General features: G+C 39.2%; 1 protein-coding gene across 6 annotated transcripts in view; it reads left to right on the plus strand.

Annotated features, from left to right (window-relative positions):
- LOC148017346 (uncharacterized) overlaps positions 1-4057 on the plus strand; it is a 117471-nt gene extending 113414 nt beyond the window's left edge. For 2 of the 6 annotated variants that reach the window (XM_087663425.1, XM_087663426.1), the window contains 5 exons: positions 931-1001; positions 1166-1264; positions 1345-1525; positions 1627-2619; positions 2743-4005. In XM_087663425.1, coding sequence (XP_087519551.1) covers positions 931-1001; positions 1166-1264; positions 1345-1525; positions 1627-2619; positions 2743-2825 — 1427 coding nt within the window. In that variant the 3' untranslated portion in view covers positions 2826-4005. Of the gene's footprint in view, positions 1-930; positions 1002-1165; positions 1265-1344; positions 1526-1626; positions 2620-2742 lie in introns of all 6 variants that reach the window. The other 4 variants (XM_087663428.1, XM_087663424.1, XM_087663427.1 and 1 more) reach the window with 4 other exon arrangements.
- The last annotated feature ends 13310 nt before the right edge of the window (positions 4058-17367 follow it).

The raw sequence follows: 17367 nt of genomic DNA on the forward strand, positions 1-17367 counted from the left end.
CAAAGAAATTTAAAACGAGGTAGAAAAAAGGAGTTATCTGCATTTGCATGAGCCAGAAAGTAGAGCCATCAGAAAATCTTTATCCTTGGAGGAGATAAAAGCCATAAGATGATTAACACAAGACCACCACCAATGAGTAGCAATTGCATAAAGCCTAGAGCTAAGTGGACAGCCCTGCCTTACAGATTTGGCTATAGTAGCAATTGCATAAAGTCTAGAGCTAAGCAGAAAGCCCTATCTCACTGATTTGCCTAAAGTCCATGATTTGTAAGAGGTTGAAGGGAGTTCTTCATTGTGATCTCTCTCTCTTTACACACGCGTACACACACAAGGTTTGAAGGCCCACAACATATCGGCCTGCCATGACCCACAGCCAACCTCATCTTTTGCTCCATCATCAGCTACCCCCTTGCATCGTCTGTTTCACAATCTTTTATTCGACTAACTTGCCTCCAATTTCTCTGCCTCTTGGATTCTTTGTTTCTTGTGCTTGTCCTTCCATCTCATTTCATAAGTCTATGTCAGCAAGAAGCCTTGTTCAATATATAGGCTTCAGTTCTAAGGATGAACTCTTGTGAACCAACCTTGGATCCCATGCTGGAGGTTTTTCAATTGATCTGGTTTCATTCGAGCAATAACTATTGAGTGGAGATTGAAGATTGTGTCTAGTTGATTATAGGCCTCTAGCTCCCTCTACTTTCTACTTACTACTTTCTAATGTATGCAGTTGAGCTGAGGTTTCAAGTTAGGTAATTTAATGCTCTCCGAATACACTGTGCTTACATCCATGCCTTCATACTTCCTTCCAGATTGAACATTCAAATGATTTTAAGCTATATTATTTCTCGATCGAATTCCAGATTAACAGCTATATTCTTAGAAACTTTGCACTGTGTAACTTCCGTTTCAACTCGAGGATATCACATGCAGGCCAGTCCACAACGCTGAAGAAACTCTCATTTGCAAACAGTGAGCTTGGAAATCACAGTCTGCAAATTTTGGTAGGTGCTGACCTTCTGAGGTATGGTTTGGTGTCCCTAGTGCATGTGCGGGAAATGATTGTAAAGTCAAGACTAGTAATGCATTCTCTAGTTACAATGAATGTTCCTATCAATAGATAGCAATGGAAAGATTGTGTAAGCAATCCTTTTGCCATCTGTGATAGGGAAGGAGCCTGCAAGAATGTGCTCAACTGGAGGTTCTTAACCTTTCAGCTTGTGCTCTCACGGATGATGCAGCTCCTCTTCTAAGTGCCATACTCAAGGTCTGACTATCAATTTCACCCTCTACCTTACCCCCTTGTATGTTCTCTCAGAAATACTAATAGTGGTGGGCATGTGAAAGGCACATATCTGCAGGAGGGCCCAAGCAGATTGGCAGGCAAGCCTAAGGAGTTCAAAAGGTGTCAATGCTCTAACTATGAGACCCAAAGGTTTAACTGCCCTTGACTTATCCCTGAACAACTTGTCAGACGTGACAACTCACAGTCTATGCAGCGTTTTGAGAATTGGTACTCCTCTTCAAGGTAACAGTTGTTTAGGTTCTAGGAATCACATAAATTATTGCATATGTTTCATTAACAGGTGACCCTGATTGCTACTGATGCATGCATGCTTGACACCAAAGCTTTGAACTTGAGAGGTAATCGGTTAACAAGAATGAGTGGAAAGTTGCTGCTTGAAGTGATGAAAGAATGGGGAATCTTACGATTTGTTGATCTGAGGGACAACTTAGATAACAAGCTTATGGGTGTACTTGAAGATGGACAACACTTGACCACATTTTCAGAGATGCATCTGCCTTTCTGGATTACTTCACCCACCAAAAAAGCAAGAAGAACTTCAGAATACAGAAGGGCCATCAGAGCTCAGAAAGAAGCAAACCCCGATAGTAGAAAAAGAGCATGGAGTCGAATGGGAACAAATATCCACCACTTTCAGCCTCAGACAATTCCCCTTATTCTGCCTACTCACTTTCCACAAAGATCTGCACGCTGGAAAGTTGGCAGGGTACATCCTCAGGCTTCATACAAAAATGCATCAAGATCTTGCAACCCTGAGATTCTCAACAAACAGTGTATGCAAAGACCTTCAACCTGCCCTGCAAGAACTGATTTTGTTGCGAAAAAGGAATCATTATCTTCCTGCTCAACTTCTCCAGAGTTTGCAGCCTGGGAGCATGATGACTCACAAACCAAAGAAAACAGGTTGCCTTTTGAGATGCAAAGGACCTTGAAAAACCATACAGTGGATGAGGGGATGATATATCAAACATCTAAAGCTAGCAACATTGTTGCTGGCACAGTACCTCTCATTAAGAAAGAGAAGATGCCCTTAAAGCCACTCCACAGGTTTCAAACAGGTTCTAACTCACCAACGGTGAAGTTAGCTGAAAGAACAATGAAGACCAAGGTTCCAAAGTTACAAACAGAGCGGGTTTATGAGGCTTTTGAGAATGAGACCAAGGTACATCCCAACTCCTTGCAAAAGGGTTGTATGAATGATGGCATAACAAAGAAACCCATTTCTAAGAGTCATTCATCAATGAAAAGTGGTATGCAGCCCGGTGAATGGAACTCTTTTCTTAAAGAGATTACGCAAGCTATTCTTCACCTGCAAGGTCAGACAGTTCAAATAACTTAACAAATCTTATGCTTTTCACAGCAATATATGACTCTTAAGCATTGTCAATGCATACAATTTCAAAACATTACATCCTTCTTACACATTTTTGATCTACCAGAACGGCTTGATGAGCTTATTGGTCCAGATGACCCAAATTCACTAGCGAGGCAAGCTACTTCTCAATTGCAAGTACTTTGTTGAAGTCTGGTGGTATATTAGCCAAGGCTCCAACAAGTTCTGGTTTTTGGCATGGAAACATATGCTCAAATTCCGAAGTGCATATGCAACCTTCTTACCACTAATCTCGTACCGCTCAACATTTTCATTTATGAATTTTTGTCGTAGAGCTGGGGCTTTTTGAAGTGCTTCCAAGCACTTCACTATAGTTCTACGTGCCACTTTACAGAAATGCCTTACAATTGAAAGGTGGTTGTATGCAAAAAACATACAATATACTATTTCAGGTGTGAATGGAGGTGGTGTAAATGTGCTTTCCTGTTTAATTAATTGCAGCATCACTAACTGGATATCATGGAAACGGTGCACATGTTCTCATTGTCCGTAAACCGAGGCCACTGCTTCTCTACCAAAGTCCCAGCTGTGGAGAAATGTGGCAAAAAATATCTGTGCTACAAACTTGCCCTACAGGAACTGAGCACCATTTTGGATATAAAAAAGATCATGGTTGTCATCTGGATGTGAGTAGTGCTGCACTCAATAGACTAATGGTGACAGTTATGCTAGTACCTTGATCACATTATGGACCTGTGGTTTCCAGTTCCATTCTGTTTCAAACTTGACAAGTAACCATTGGTACTCAGCTAACTTGACCTTGGGTTGAGGGCCAACTGCTGTGGCCTGGAGAGGGTGGAACGAGCTGCGGAGGAAGTCCAAACCAGGTTCTAGCTTCCAAGTAATATGAGAAGTGATGTGAGGTTATCGTCCACTGTGATTCCTGTCTCTTCCATCTGCTGGCACATTGGCTTCACAAGTGAGAGGGGGTGTTTTCATCAAATTGGAGAATGTCAAAGCTGCTGAGTGTTTGGTTTTTGCATCAAATTGGAGAATGATTAAGACGAGAAGATGAACTTTTTGTTCACCTTTGTAGGTCACAAGGTAGAATAGCTTTTAGCTACAAAATTAAGACAGTGCAGTGGATTCTAGAGGGAAGATGTGGAGGCTTTGGATAATTTGCACTAGTTGTTTCTTCATGGTCTTGCAAAATTATAACTCAATCTATGTATTTTCAAGAAGGAAAATTTCAGTCTCTCACAATTTTAAGAAGGCTTTTCGAACACTTTCAAACTGTGGGAGGATTGATAAGGACCGAGTGACATGGGGTAAAAGGCCTGGCAATCCTTCCATAGACATGGCCCACCCAGTAAGGGTGGTGCCACATCAACGAATGACTAGATTTTCTTGAAGTTGTGCAAGGAAAGTCGTCACATGACACATCCTTCTACTTTCATTTATTTAATAATTGGAAGTCTCAGCTTACTTGCTAGACTTAGGAAAGGCTCGTCACTACCCTAAACAAGATCTAATGATGTGCATAAAGCTCATTTAACCAGAGCTTCTTTGTATTTGATTTTCCTAGGATTTAATGAGAGTTTAGACATTTGAGAGAACATTTTTAAAACAATGGAGCTTTTCTCGCACTGACTTGCGTGAAACATAATACATATCTCAAATTCACCCAAAAACCATTGGTGAAATGGCCTTGCAAGTGGACTTTCTTAGGAGGTCACTACAAACCCTTTTCTATCAAAATCATGCTCTTACTTGCATGAATGACAAGCTAATTGGTTGGGGTGTGGTGTGTGTTAGTGAACTTGTGGATTCAAGCCCAGCTAGGGTGGCTTGTGGGGGTCTTTCACCTTCAGATGAATGTGGTGGAAACATTCCACCATTATAAATAACTTTCGATTAAAAAATTGCAGAATGAAGCTATTTGAGATTAGGGAACAAGCTAAATGTTTTTCCCCCCCCTAGCAAAAAATATTTTAAGGTTAGCTAGTGCATGACAAAATAGCTCCATACTTATTTTTTGTTCAATTTTCTAGCACTATTTTGTTGTCTAATTATCTAAGTCTTCAATTGGCATAGACACCTACACAAACTACCATGGTATTTTCATAAATTCATAATATGATTAGCAATAGGAGTTACCCATAATCTCTTCATTGAAGAGAGAAAAACGTTTCAAAGTGACATGTAGTTTGTTACATGTTTGGCAACACAAGTGTCTCAATTGTTTGATATGACGATTGATCAACTAGGACTTGTAAAACTAGAGTGGCACATGTGGTTAGTCTTTGGCATAGTTGATCTCCATGTTGAATTGATAGTGCAGATGTTTTAGATATTTTCAAAACCTATCGTGAAATTCAATGTAAGATGCAATAATCACCAATACTTATAGGTAAGAAGAGAATATATATGGAATGCTCTTTTAAATTGAAAACCTTTGTTCATCCACAATGAGCAGGTGTTTTCTACATGAAATGTAAACCTTGGGTGATAAAACTCTTCAAGTAAACAAGTAACAAATCTTAAATAGACAAAACACAAAAAAAAACCTAAAAATAGTCAGTTCTTTGGGATAATATATCCCAATGCAAAATACAAAATATAAAGCAGACTTGTAAGGGATTTCCATATCAATAAATATGCAAGCGAATTCTGTTACAAGGTTTGAATGAATCAATAGTTAGGATGTCTATATTGCTAGATTGTGTGGGGCTCACAATGGAAGAAACTGGCAAAATCCTAGGTTTTGAGAGAAGTATCTCTCCTTTCCATAGTCTTTGAGTTACCTTATATTCCCTCTTATTTCATGTGTGAAGAATCCTTTTCCAAACCTTGCAAAGAGTCTGTACAATAGGTATGCCCAATAAATCTATGGCATGGTTGCATTTGGCAATCCATATGTACCATGCAAGCCCCTTAATTTCACACTATTTATGAGAGACCTAGCATGGTGATCTTGCACATAGGTTGCCCCAAGATGAGGTAAGCACGATGTGCATATTCATTTTCTGATCCACAAGGAATAGAAATCCAAGCAACCATTCGCCTTGTAGCAATTATAGAGTATGCATTACCATGAAACACCATCCTTCGGGCTCTTCTTCAAAACTCGTGAGCCCTAAGAAAATCCATAATGCTTTGTGTTTGTGTCTCCTTTGGCTCCTTGCATCTAATACAATGAACGTCATCTTTACCATAGCCAAGCCATGTAACAATTGCTAAACTCCTATATGCTAGTAAACAAAGAAAGAGAGATCTTTCTTAGTCTAAAACTATCCTTCTCCATACCCACACCACCTAGGATTATACTATAGTCTTGAAGAGGCCTCTTATATGCCCAATGTCTCTAGCCATCCATCATGCATGTATGAGCATTTGGGTCTAAGTACTAGGCTTGTCACATTGAGCCATGAGCCTTATCCTTTGTTGAGACCATTATGAGTTCCCACTCATCTGGATTCCCCCTCTTCAGTCTATTATTCTCCTATACTAAGAAAGTAAGCACTCTCTCTACTAGTGGCAACCACTAGGAGAAGGATATTACCATTGGTGGAGAGCCTAATCTGTGTATGAGGGGTTAAATGTCAATCCTCCACTTCCCCAATGTTGTCGTGAAGTCTTTGTCTCTACACTTAAGCAAGTAGCTCCAAAAATGCAAAACACTCCTCCATTGTAGGAGCTATTTGTGAATAGAATCTCCTCCATGATAAGCTAGTCCTCTCTAGTGGTATGGCCTCTTTTGTGTCTAGAGTAGTTAATTAAAGAGAAGTGGCCACCTCAACTTCTCTTCAACGGTGATTGGATCAATCAAGTGAAGTCCAATAAATATTGATCTCCAAGCCTATGAGATAAATGTAGCAAATTCAACCTAACCTATCCCAAGCTCTATACCTCAAATGTGTTGAAAAGTTCAATGGATATTGTTTTGCCATGGTCCTCCATGAGTGTAGGAATAATGGTCCTCTGATCTCCATAGAAGTAACTTCTTTCACATTTCTCATTGAAAGAAGGCCCCTCGTAACAAGATTTACCATTATCACTATATTTTAACTTTCTAGGTCCATGATCCTCATACCACTCCTAAATTTGGGCTAATTAATGATATCTTAGGCTACCTTAGCCCTTGCAGGACTACCATATTCACTTAACTAAATGAAGTTTCTAAGTTGTCACTTCACTCGCTTCACTTGGCCATGACCTAAAGAAGGTCCAAGAATATATAATATACTACATGATAGCGAGTAAAACTTGGGTAGCTAGTACTATCGTTCCAATTCATGATAATCTCATATTGTTCTAGTATAATAGATTTTGCCTTATGCCTAAGAGAAAGGGTGCAAGTTGCTGCTCCAATGTGATACCAATATCCACATGATAACCAAGGTACCTCACCATAGTACCATGAGAGATCCAAGTAAAATGCTTAGGTGGCCTCTAATCTTGCTACTAAGTGTCACAAACCTAAAGCTCTAGGATTTTTCATAATTGAAAAGAGCTACTAAGTGGAAACAAACAAGAGGGGAGAGTTTCTGCTGCTTCTTTCACACAACGAAATAACTATACCACATGATAAAAGACTAATACGAAAGTACCACAACATATGTACACGCAATCACTAGGTGTGAACCCACAAAGAAAAGAAGAGGTGAAACAATGAATATGCCATTACCAAGGATGGAATGATGTAGTCCAGTTGTAGAATCACTGGCATATCCTTATATCAATCGCCTAGCATTCTAGTGAATAATATCTTGCCACATCACTAAGATGTGTTGTGGATACCAACTCATGTAGAGCTTGACATATCAATACCTCCTCGAGCTCAAATGAGCTCATGAACTCTAAGCATAGTCTTGAAGCGCTGAAGCTTCTCAACTTCCAAGGCCTTGGTAACAATGTCGATAGCTTGATCCTTTGTGCTGACATAAACCAAGTCAATATTACCTACCACCAAAACCCACTCCCGAATGAAATAATAATGAACCTCTTTGTGTTTGGTCTGTGCATGATACATTGGATTCCTAGCCAATTGAATGCTACTAAGGTTATCACACTAAATGATATTCTTCTTGTCCACTTGCATCCCTAAATCACTAAGTAGCTTGCATAACCAAGCTACCTCACATGCTATAATTGCAGTACCTTTGTACTAGACAAGGTAACTATTGTTTGTTTCTTGCTACTCTAAGTAATAGTAACACTACCAAAGAAAAACATAAAACCATTGGTAGATCTCATGTTTGAAATACTACTAGTCCAATTTTCATATGTGTAACCATGCAAGTCTAATGATACACTTGCACCATAGAATAAGGCATAGTCCAATGTGGACTTGACATAGCGTAATGTACACTGCACTGCATCCAAATGTGACTTCTATGGAATTTCAATAAACTAATTCTCTAAACCAACTGTGTAGTCTAGGTCTGGCCTAGTGATCATCAAATAGATAAGGTTCCCCACAATCTTCCAATACATAGTGACATCCTCAATCACCCTCATGTGCATTAATCTTAGCATTAACATCCAAAGGTATAAAAATAGGCTTGCAATCAACCATACCATACTTCTTCAACATATCCAACGCATACCATCTCTGTGACAATCATATACCCTCTGGAGTTTAGATGATTTCTATGCCGAGAAAATAGCATAGCTTTTCCAAAGCCTTCATCTCAAATTCAACCTTGAGAAGGCCCTTCACGTTGTCAATCTCTATCTCAGTATCATCCATAATGATCAAATCATCCATATAGATAATAATGACCACAATACATGCATCACTCTCATATATATAGAGTGAGTGATCAGTCTGTGCTCTGCAAAATCCAATGTTGAGAAGGTAATCTACAATCTTGTCATGCCATGCCCTAGGTGCTTGCTCCAGCCCACACAAGGCCTTATGAAGTCTGCATACATAATTTGGATGATTCTCATTCACATAACCAGGTGCCTAATCCACGTAAACTTCCTCTTAAAACTCCCCCTACAAGAAGCATTCTTAACATCCATTCGATGCATGATCCAACCTTTGGATACAGCCACTACTATGGCAGTCCTTATAGTTGACATTTTAGCCACTGGAGCAAAAGTCTCATCATAATTGATACCATGAGTCTGTGCATAACCTTTGGCAATGAGTTGTGCCTTATAATGCTCAATAGATCCATCTGACTTATGCTTGACCTTGTAAACTCATTTGTAGGCAATAGCTTTCTTGCCTTCAAGTAAAGGCACCAACTCCCATGTGTCATTATCCTTAAGTGCAACCATTTCTTCATCCATAGCATGATTCCAATCCTCATTACCCACTTTATCCTCAAAATAAGTGGATTTCACATCTTGCACAACCTTAGCCATGTATGCATAGTGATGAGCTACACAGCTATCATATATCAATTGCTACATTGGCTTTCTTACTCTACTTGACCTACATGGACCTGAATCACTATCGGTTGATTTAGCTTCTTCTTGTGCCTTTTGCATACCAGGTGTTTTAATAGATGAAATCCTGAACTCCTTGTTGAAGCTCTACTTAGAGCCATCTAAATCAACATCAACAAGAGAGAAACTTGATGATACATATGTCAAATATAGGTGAGTCCCCAACTTTCTCTTTACCTTTTCTTAATATTTGTGATGTACTTGGTGGAGTAACGTGTGACCTCAATCTACCACTCCAAGGTTTATCAATAGAACCATGACTAGGAGACTCTTGTGGTCCACTCAATATTTGTGATGACTACTAACTTGTTTTCTGCATAGCCACACTCTCATGCTCATTAACTTCAGCTATATTTTGCACATTAGTATAGCTACTCATTTCATGAAAGATAACATCCCTGCTAACTCTCAACTCCTGTATAACAAGGTTATAACATCTAAATTGCTTTTTCTCAAGAGAATATTCAACAAATACACATTTTTTTGCTTTCGGAGTCAATTTGCTATGCAACTCACAAGGAATATGCACATAAGCAATGCATCCAAATACTTTCAGATGGAACGGATTTGGCTTTCTAGTCATAAACTTCTCTTTGGGTATTATACCATGTACAACAATAATGGGTATCATATTCATAATGTATATAGTAATAGCAAGTGCTTCAGCACAATAGTAATGAGGCAAGTTTCTTTTTTACATCAATGCACGAGCCACCTCTACAATATGCATGTTTTTCTACTCAGAAACTCCATTTTATTGTGGATTATATCTACATGTATATTGTCTCTGTATAACATTTTTTTACAAAAAATAAGAAAATTTATTGGAGAGATATTCTCCCCCTCCATCCAACCTTAGGTATTTAATATGCAATCCCATCTCCTTCTCAACCAAATCCTTATAGCTTTTAAAGTGAGCACTTTTCTCACGCATAAACTAAACCCATACTTTACAAGTATGATCATCAATAAAGGAAACATAATACTTGCAACCATTAAAAGTTACAGTCTTTGTAGGACCCCACATATCAAAATGTACCAATTCAAGTGGCTTCTTCCATATGTGCTTTTCATGTGGAAACACATGTCTTGCTTGCTTTGCAAATTGGCATACTTCATATACTTTATCCATCCCATCAACCTTAAACTTGGGCAAGCTATCCACGATCTATTTTGACTGCGTGTCTTTTAGTCATTGCATATTCATATGACCAATTCTCTTAAGTCAAATTTCAATATCAGCCACAACACCTAAACCTTGTGCAAATATGGTGGCATCCATTTCAGGCAGACTTATATCAAGAGTAAACAATCTACCAACATGTTTTTCTTTTGCAATCATTTTTGTGATCTACATAATAACCATAAGATGTGAATTGAACCTGCAATCTCTATTCTACCATCCAACCAATAGAAACTAAGTTTCTAGTAATATCTCATACTATAGCATATTACGCAAGAACTTGTTGCGCGAGTATGCAACAGAAAGGAATAGAAACACAGAGACAAAGGAATAGAGAGAGACGGCAAGAAAAGAAGAATGAAATCTACTTTGAATAAGAAAAAATGTTGATACAAATGGAAAAGTGAAAAGAGATTGATTAGTTCTCCCTAGATGTAACCCCCACAGCATCATTGAGAGCACCAGATCATGCTAATGATAATGGTAGCACCAAAGCACGAAGGAGAGGGAGTGTCGGAGTGTGCACCTACTAAAGATGAAGAAGACTGACTGAGATAAAGTGATTGCCAAGTGGGGGATAGCTATAAATAGCCACAAAATCCCTAAATTGGCTGATCTATGGGATTGAAAATGGCATAAATGTTGGTTGACCAATATTTAATGCTAGTTGTGGCATAATAGATGTCTGAAAAATACCATATGGTCACCAAAAAATCGCGACTCAGACAAATGCATAGAAATACACTTAGACAATCACTCTAGAGTGCCTCTCCCATCAAAACACATGGCATGCATGTCATAGCTCCAAATGTCCTCATATGCACTAGATTGAAGCTCACAAGTAGGAGATGATAAAGCATGACAAACATGATTGTAACACCCCCTCTCAAATCCTAGATGTGGCTCAAGACCAAGGCAAGAAACAAATCTTGGGATAGTAGGAGGAATGCCAATGTCGATGAAGTTTCTCGATGTAGACTGCCAATGAAGAAGCTCCTTGCAATCTTGGGAAACCCCCTTTGAAGCAAGAGGGACTAGGAAATCCATAGATGCATCATCAAGATCACCCCCCAAAAGGGATGGGGGGTACGAGGGAACCACCGAAGGAGAGGGTGGGGGATGGGAAGAAACCTATGGAATAGATGGTGTACAAGTGGGAACGAGTGTAGCAATAGACATCTGCCTCGAAAGACCCTATATAAGATAAGGGAAATGGAGCCATGTAAAGCCCGCTTTCCTACCAACTTGTCACAATAACATCCCCTACAGAAGAATCCTCAATACAAATGGCATGGTCGATGAAGACAACTCGAGTACCAAGCCTAGTAAGACCATAAACTGAGAGGAATGGAGAGCCCAAGCCTTGAATATAAAGGTACTATGAAAGGGAGCTCAAAGCATGGTTGGGAAACAAAGGCAAAGTGCCAACACTTGTAATAGGCATTGATATAATGTTACCGACAATGAGACTCAACCCTCAGAAGGGTATAAATCCTGCAACAAATCACCTCTTGGAGTCATATGACTAGAAGCTCCACTATCAACCACCCAAGGCCTCTTAGAAGATGAGGCAACCACTAAAGAAGGCTCCTTCAACTCAACAATATGAACACTAACTCATGGATAACCGTTGGATTAGAGGTAAAAGGCTCGGATGTTTTAGCTCCATCCTTCGCTCCTACACGAAGGTGAAGGTACTTTTTCCAATATTTCTCCTTTGGATGTGTCCCCTTCCCACAGTATGGGCATTTAGGCTTCTCCGAATCGAAGTCAAAGAGTGAAAAACTCTCCTGTCCTTTAGCCTTGGACTTTCCCTTCTTCTTCTTTCCCTCTCCGGAACCTCCAATAAAAGCTTTGGTGGAGATGGACCCAATAGTAACCTCTTTGGTGCACTTTTCATGCTCCAAGGCAAGCGCAGCAAGCTCCTCCCATAGAAGCTTCTCATGGGTCCTCGATGTAAGAAGGATGGTGTAGAAGACATCAAAGTAAGGAGATGGTGGTTGAGTCAAAAGAATCATAACCATATCCTTTGAAGAGATCATCCTACCAAGGGACACAATCTCATTCGTCATATCCTCCAACCTGTTGATATTATCCTTCATGGAAGAAGAATCATCAACAATGAGCATATATAATTTCTTCTCAAGAGTAAGCCGGTGGGCAAATGTCTTTTGATGGTACAAAGAAGCAAGCTTTGTCCACACTTCCATTGCTTTCTATAACTTGTGCACATGCACTAGGACAAAATCATGTGAGCTCATCAAGACGAAAGATTAGGCCTTAGAATTGATCCGATCCCATAAGGCTGCACGATCCATCAATGATCCAACAGTGAGATCCACTGGACGGGGAATAAGGTGGGTAACAAACTCCCAAAAATCAAAGGTATCAAGGGTACACTCCACCTTACACAACCAAAGAGAGTAGTTGGAACCATCAAGCCAGTCATCCTTAGGTAAAGAAGGGAGTATGGGCACCTGTATAGAGGGTGCCATTCACGACATATGAAGGCCAAGAGAATGGGCCTTCTATGAAAAAGAGAATGTGGAGGAGAGGGTTTCTAAATAAACATGACCTTTGTCCTTCACAATTTACACAATAATCTTCTCGATAATCTCATCGTCGTTCGAAGGAGCGATGAGAACACTCCTCATCCAAATCATCAAAACCTCAAAACTAGTGATAAGATATCTTCAAAATCATGCAAGGCACCCACAAGAAATTTTTGTTTTGGTAGTAGACAACCCTGAAACAAGAGGAAATCCACTACATGATGCTAAGACCTTGATGTAGAAGGTCCATATATGAGGGTGAAAAGTTGTCGTCGATGCATAGAAGGATGTAGAAAGCACAAAATGCTGATTAGGATGTTGTCGTTTGCTTCAACAAGGTTGTGTTTGACTAGAAAATGGCTATCACCTCGCTAGAAAACCAACGCCACTACCTAGATGGTTGCATTTAAACAAAACATTGAATGAGATGAATTGCCTGATGCCTAGAAGTAGTCACCTATACCTAGTTGATGTTGCCTTGCCTCCTGAAGATGTCATAGTACATTAGAAGCAATAGTCGCTTGGCCACCTAATGATGTCACCAACACAATAGAAGCTTGTATTTTTAGCAAACATAGATGTGGATGGCCTCCTCTACTTGAATCACAGACCTTGTATCTCTCTCAAATAAGAATACCATGCTCCAATACCATATGAGAGCACACAACAAAAAGGAACAAAAATACACAAACAAAGGAACTGAGAGAAACTATAAGAAAAGAAGAATAAAATCTGCATCGAACAAGAAAGAATGTTGATACAAATGAAAAAGCGAAAGGAGACTAATTGGTCCCTGCACACTGCCATAACATTAGTGAGAATAATAGATTAGGCTGATGATGATAGTAGCACCACAAGCACAAAGGAGGCGGAGTGTCAGAGTGTGCACTTGCTAGAGAGGAAGAAGATTGATTGAGATAAAATGACTGCCAAGTAGGGGACAACTATAAATAGCCACAAAATCCCTAAATTGGATTATATGTGCCTGAAAATGCCATAAATGATGGGTTATCAACATTTAATGCTAGTCGTGGCATAATAAATGTCTGAAAAATACCATATGGCCACAAAAAAATCACGACTAGCAAGAACAATATCCAACATATCTAGACAATCTAGAGAAAATGTGTAAACTGCCCATGGAAAACACATTGGAATCCAATAAACATAACAAATGCACAGATATGCACTCAGACAACCACCCTAGAGTGAGTAGCCTCCCCCATCAAAACACATGATAGACATGTCATACCTCCAAACATCCTCGTCCACACCAAACTAAGGCTCACAACCAAGAGATGATAAAGCATGACAAACATGATTGCTAAATAGTGCTTAGTTTTACCATCTTGCATACTCAAAGGAACATTGCCAACATGAGTAATGGGATGAGATGTATCATCCCCTGTCTCCACATAGCTTGGAGACTCTGGACTATGCATCTCTCTAAACCACTCTCCATGAGAAGTCATGTGGTTAGAGGCATCTGAGTCTACATACCATACATCATTCTTTGATGAACTATTAGCAATCATAGTATTCATAAAGTGTTACATAACAAACAACTATTCACTTCTGTCATCGTTATTTTTGTTGTTGGATGCATAATTGTTTTGCTACTTTTTTCCATTTCTAATTTCAACCTTGGTGTTGAAGCAATTTTTAGAAATGCGGCCTTTCTGACCACAATGTTAATACTCTCTGCTAACACTAGAATTATATTACCTAGTAGAATCTACAACTTGCCCTCTTTAACTCCCCCTTCCTCGGGACTATCCTCCTCTATTGTGTTGTGCATCATAACCTTGACCATGACCACCACCTTGGCCTCTGCCACATGGCCTCTACCTCTACTAGTAGAGTAAAATACATGTTCAGACCTTTTTTTTGCTTTGAGAATAAGAGGAATCCAAACCAAGGTTTTCTCCTCAAGTATTAGCATAGAAATCAAGTCTGCAAAGTCAAGGATATCATCCTTTGTATTCATAGATGACCTGAACCTCTTGTATTCATTTCCAAGTCTATTTAAGCATGCATGCACAATGTCATTATCATCAACTACCACATGGATAGATCTAAGAGCCTCCATAATACTCTTGATCTTCCAGGCATAATCATTTATGGACAAGTTTCCTCTTTTCACTTGGTTCAACTCTAACTTGTGTTGTAGCTTTTTGCTCTTTGTGTTTACTTCAAATAACTTTGCCAAATTTGTCCATTCAATAAGAGGAGTTTAAAATTCCTATAAATAGCCTATCATGCTATCTATGACATTGACAAATAGCCAATACATGAATTTACTCTGTGTGCTCCCAATCTTTCTTAGCATTTACGTGTTTTGCAGTAGCATTTCACACAAGAACTTCAGGTACTACTGCCATGTCTCCTTTAATATAATTCCAAATACATGTTTCCTTCAAGAAATTTGTTTTCATAAACTTCCATGCATGATAATTTTTCTTATCAAGCTTCTGACTAACAATTTGATTGAAGTTATCAAACATTTTGACAAAACAAACAACTTGCAAAAAATTGAAATCTACAAGCAAGCTTATACAAGACATGCCACAACTAAACACGTAGCCTTTTTCACTAAGTGCACAACAATAACCTCAATCAGTAATCTGTATGCAAATGCCTTCTATATCTACAACCCAGTAAACACCTAAAACTTTATAGATTCGAAATTTGTAACATGTGCACCTATAAGTGACCAACCAAGTTGAAACTGTAGTATATCTAGAAATTGCTATCATGACCACTTGCAGGTTGAGAACAGAGGCTGAAATGACCTCAGATGCCAAAAATCACAGCAAGTAAGCCCTAAAGGGCTTGTTCTGCAATATATACAATGTTCTTCTTCCTCAGCTACAATCGGAGGCTATAGCCCTGCCAGCCTCAAGAGCCTCCTATGATATAAATCGAGCAAGGTGGGCTAGCTTCTTACCCATTTCTTGCTTGCTTACTTTTATTCTCCAACGCATTCACCTTAGCCTTCAATCAAGCTCCAGTAGCCATGGAACAGCTCTGATACTATGAAAATAGACAAAAGGATAGAGAGGTAAAGAAACCAAAAATACACACACAAAGGCAATGGAGACTTAAGCACACAGAGGGATAGCGTTGAAATCTTCTTCTTCTTTCTTCTTATTCTTCCACACAAAAAACTAAGTCTGTAACATGATAAAAGACTAATATGAAAGTACCACAACATATGTACATGTAGTCATTAAGTGTGAATATACTAAGGAAAGAAGAGGTGGCACGATGAATATGCTATAACCAAGAATGAACTACAAGGGTGTAGTCTCTAGTTGTAGAATGACTAGCGTATCCTCATGTCGAACCCAAGCACACCATCTTAAACCCTACGTGGGTGTAGTCTAGCTACAGAATCATTAGCGTATCCTCATGCACACCATCTTGAACCCCTCAATCCTTCTTGAGGTAGATATACCACTTGGATCTTTGTGCCTAGACGACTACCCCTAATGCTTCTTGAGAATCCTCACACTACACTTTCAACCTCAATCACTCTACCTAATGAGCAAGATCTTAGTGTGTCTCCTTTCATGATGAACGATCATCACAAGCCACTTTCCCTTGGCCATTTAAAGAAGAATAAACTGGTAGAATAATTGTCCCACCAAACCAAGTGATCTCCCACAAAATGCTTATTAATCATATTTTGGGCAAGGAACATATTTGTTTAATGGTTTCAATCATAGAGGTGCACAATGCTAGAGATAGCATCTCCAACTTTCCATCTCTACTCTAATTTTCTTCTTGCATCTATTGCCTAGGAAGACTAGCTCATTGCCCCAATCCTCAATGAGTTAAGAATTTTGCATCCAAGGGTGACTCAATAGTAGGTCATGTTGAGAAACATGGATCTAGAGCTAGTTAGCTATGGTGGATGCAAATCAAACACACGATACATTACCAGAATGAGAGATTGTAACTCAAGTGAATTAGGTTCCAAGATAGAATAGCTTGGACTCATAAAGACAGTCTTGAGTAACTCAAACTGATAGTTCCATTTCCTTGAAATGAGTGTCAACAAGTGCATGCCTTTATAGCTTTATGGATAGTACCACTTTTCTTCTCTCTATGCTTATGAGATTTTGGACATCTCTTCCTAGAGCTTCTAGAGTATACATCATATGTCTGTCTTCCAGCCTCTTTTGGGCACACATCATTTTCTATTCTCAACACCCCCCTCAAATGATGAGTTCCTCCCTTGCTTGCTTTTGCCCCCCCAGCATGCAAACATGGACCAGGAGACTAGCTCTTCAAGTTAAGGTTTGAAACTTTACTTTCTTGGTAGGGTTTTTACATCCATTATGGGAAACAAAATACACTACGGGAAATAAGGATCCACTATGGGAAGGTTTTTGTTATCGACGGCAAGGAATATTTTCTTCATCTTCTTTGTGCTTCTTTTGCACTCTTTGGTACAGTCTTTAATCTTCTTGGACTCCTTCTTGGTCTTCATGCTCCAATCTTTGATCTTCTTTGTCTTCTTGGAGAACGC

This window comes from Lygodium microphyllum, chromosome 22, assembly GCF_053477565.2.
Source record: "Lygodium microphyllum isolate KBCC chromosome 22, Lygodium_microphyllum_v1.1.10, whole genome shotgun sequence".
Taxonomy (NCBI): domain Eukaryota; kingdom Viridiplantae; phylum Streptophyta; class Polypodiopsida; order Schizaeales; family Lygodiaceae; genus Lygodium; species Lygodium microphyllum.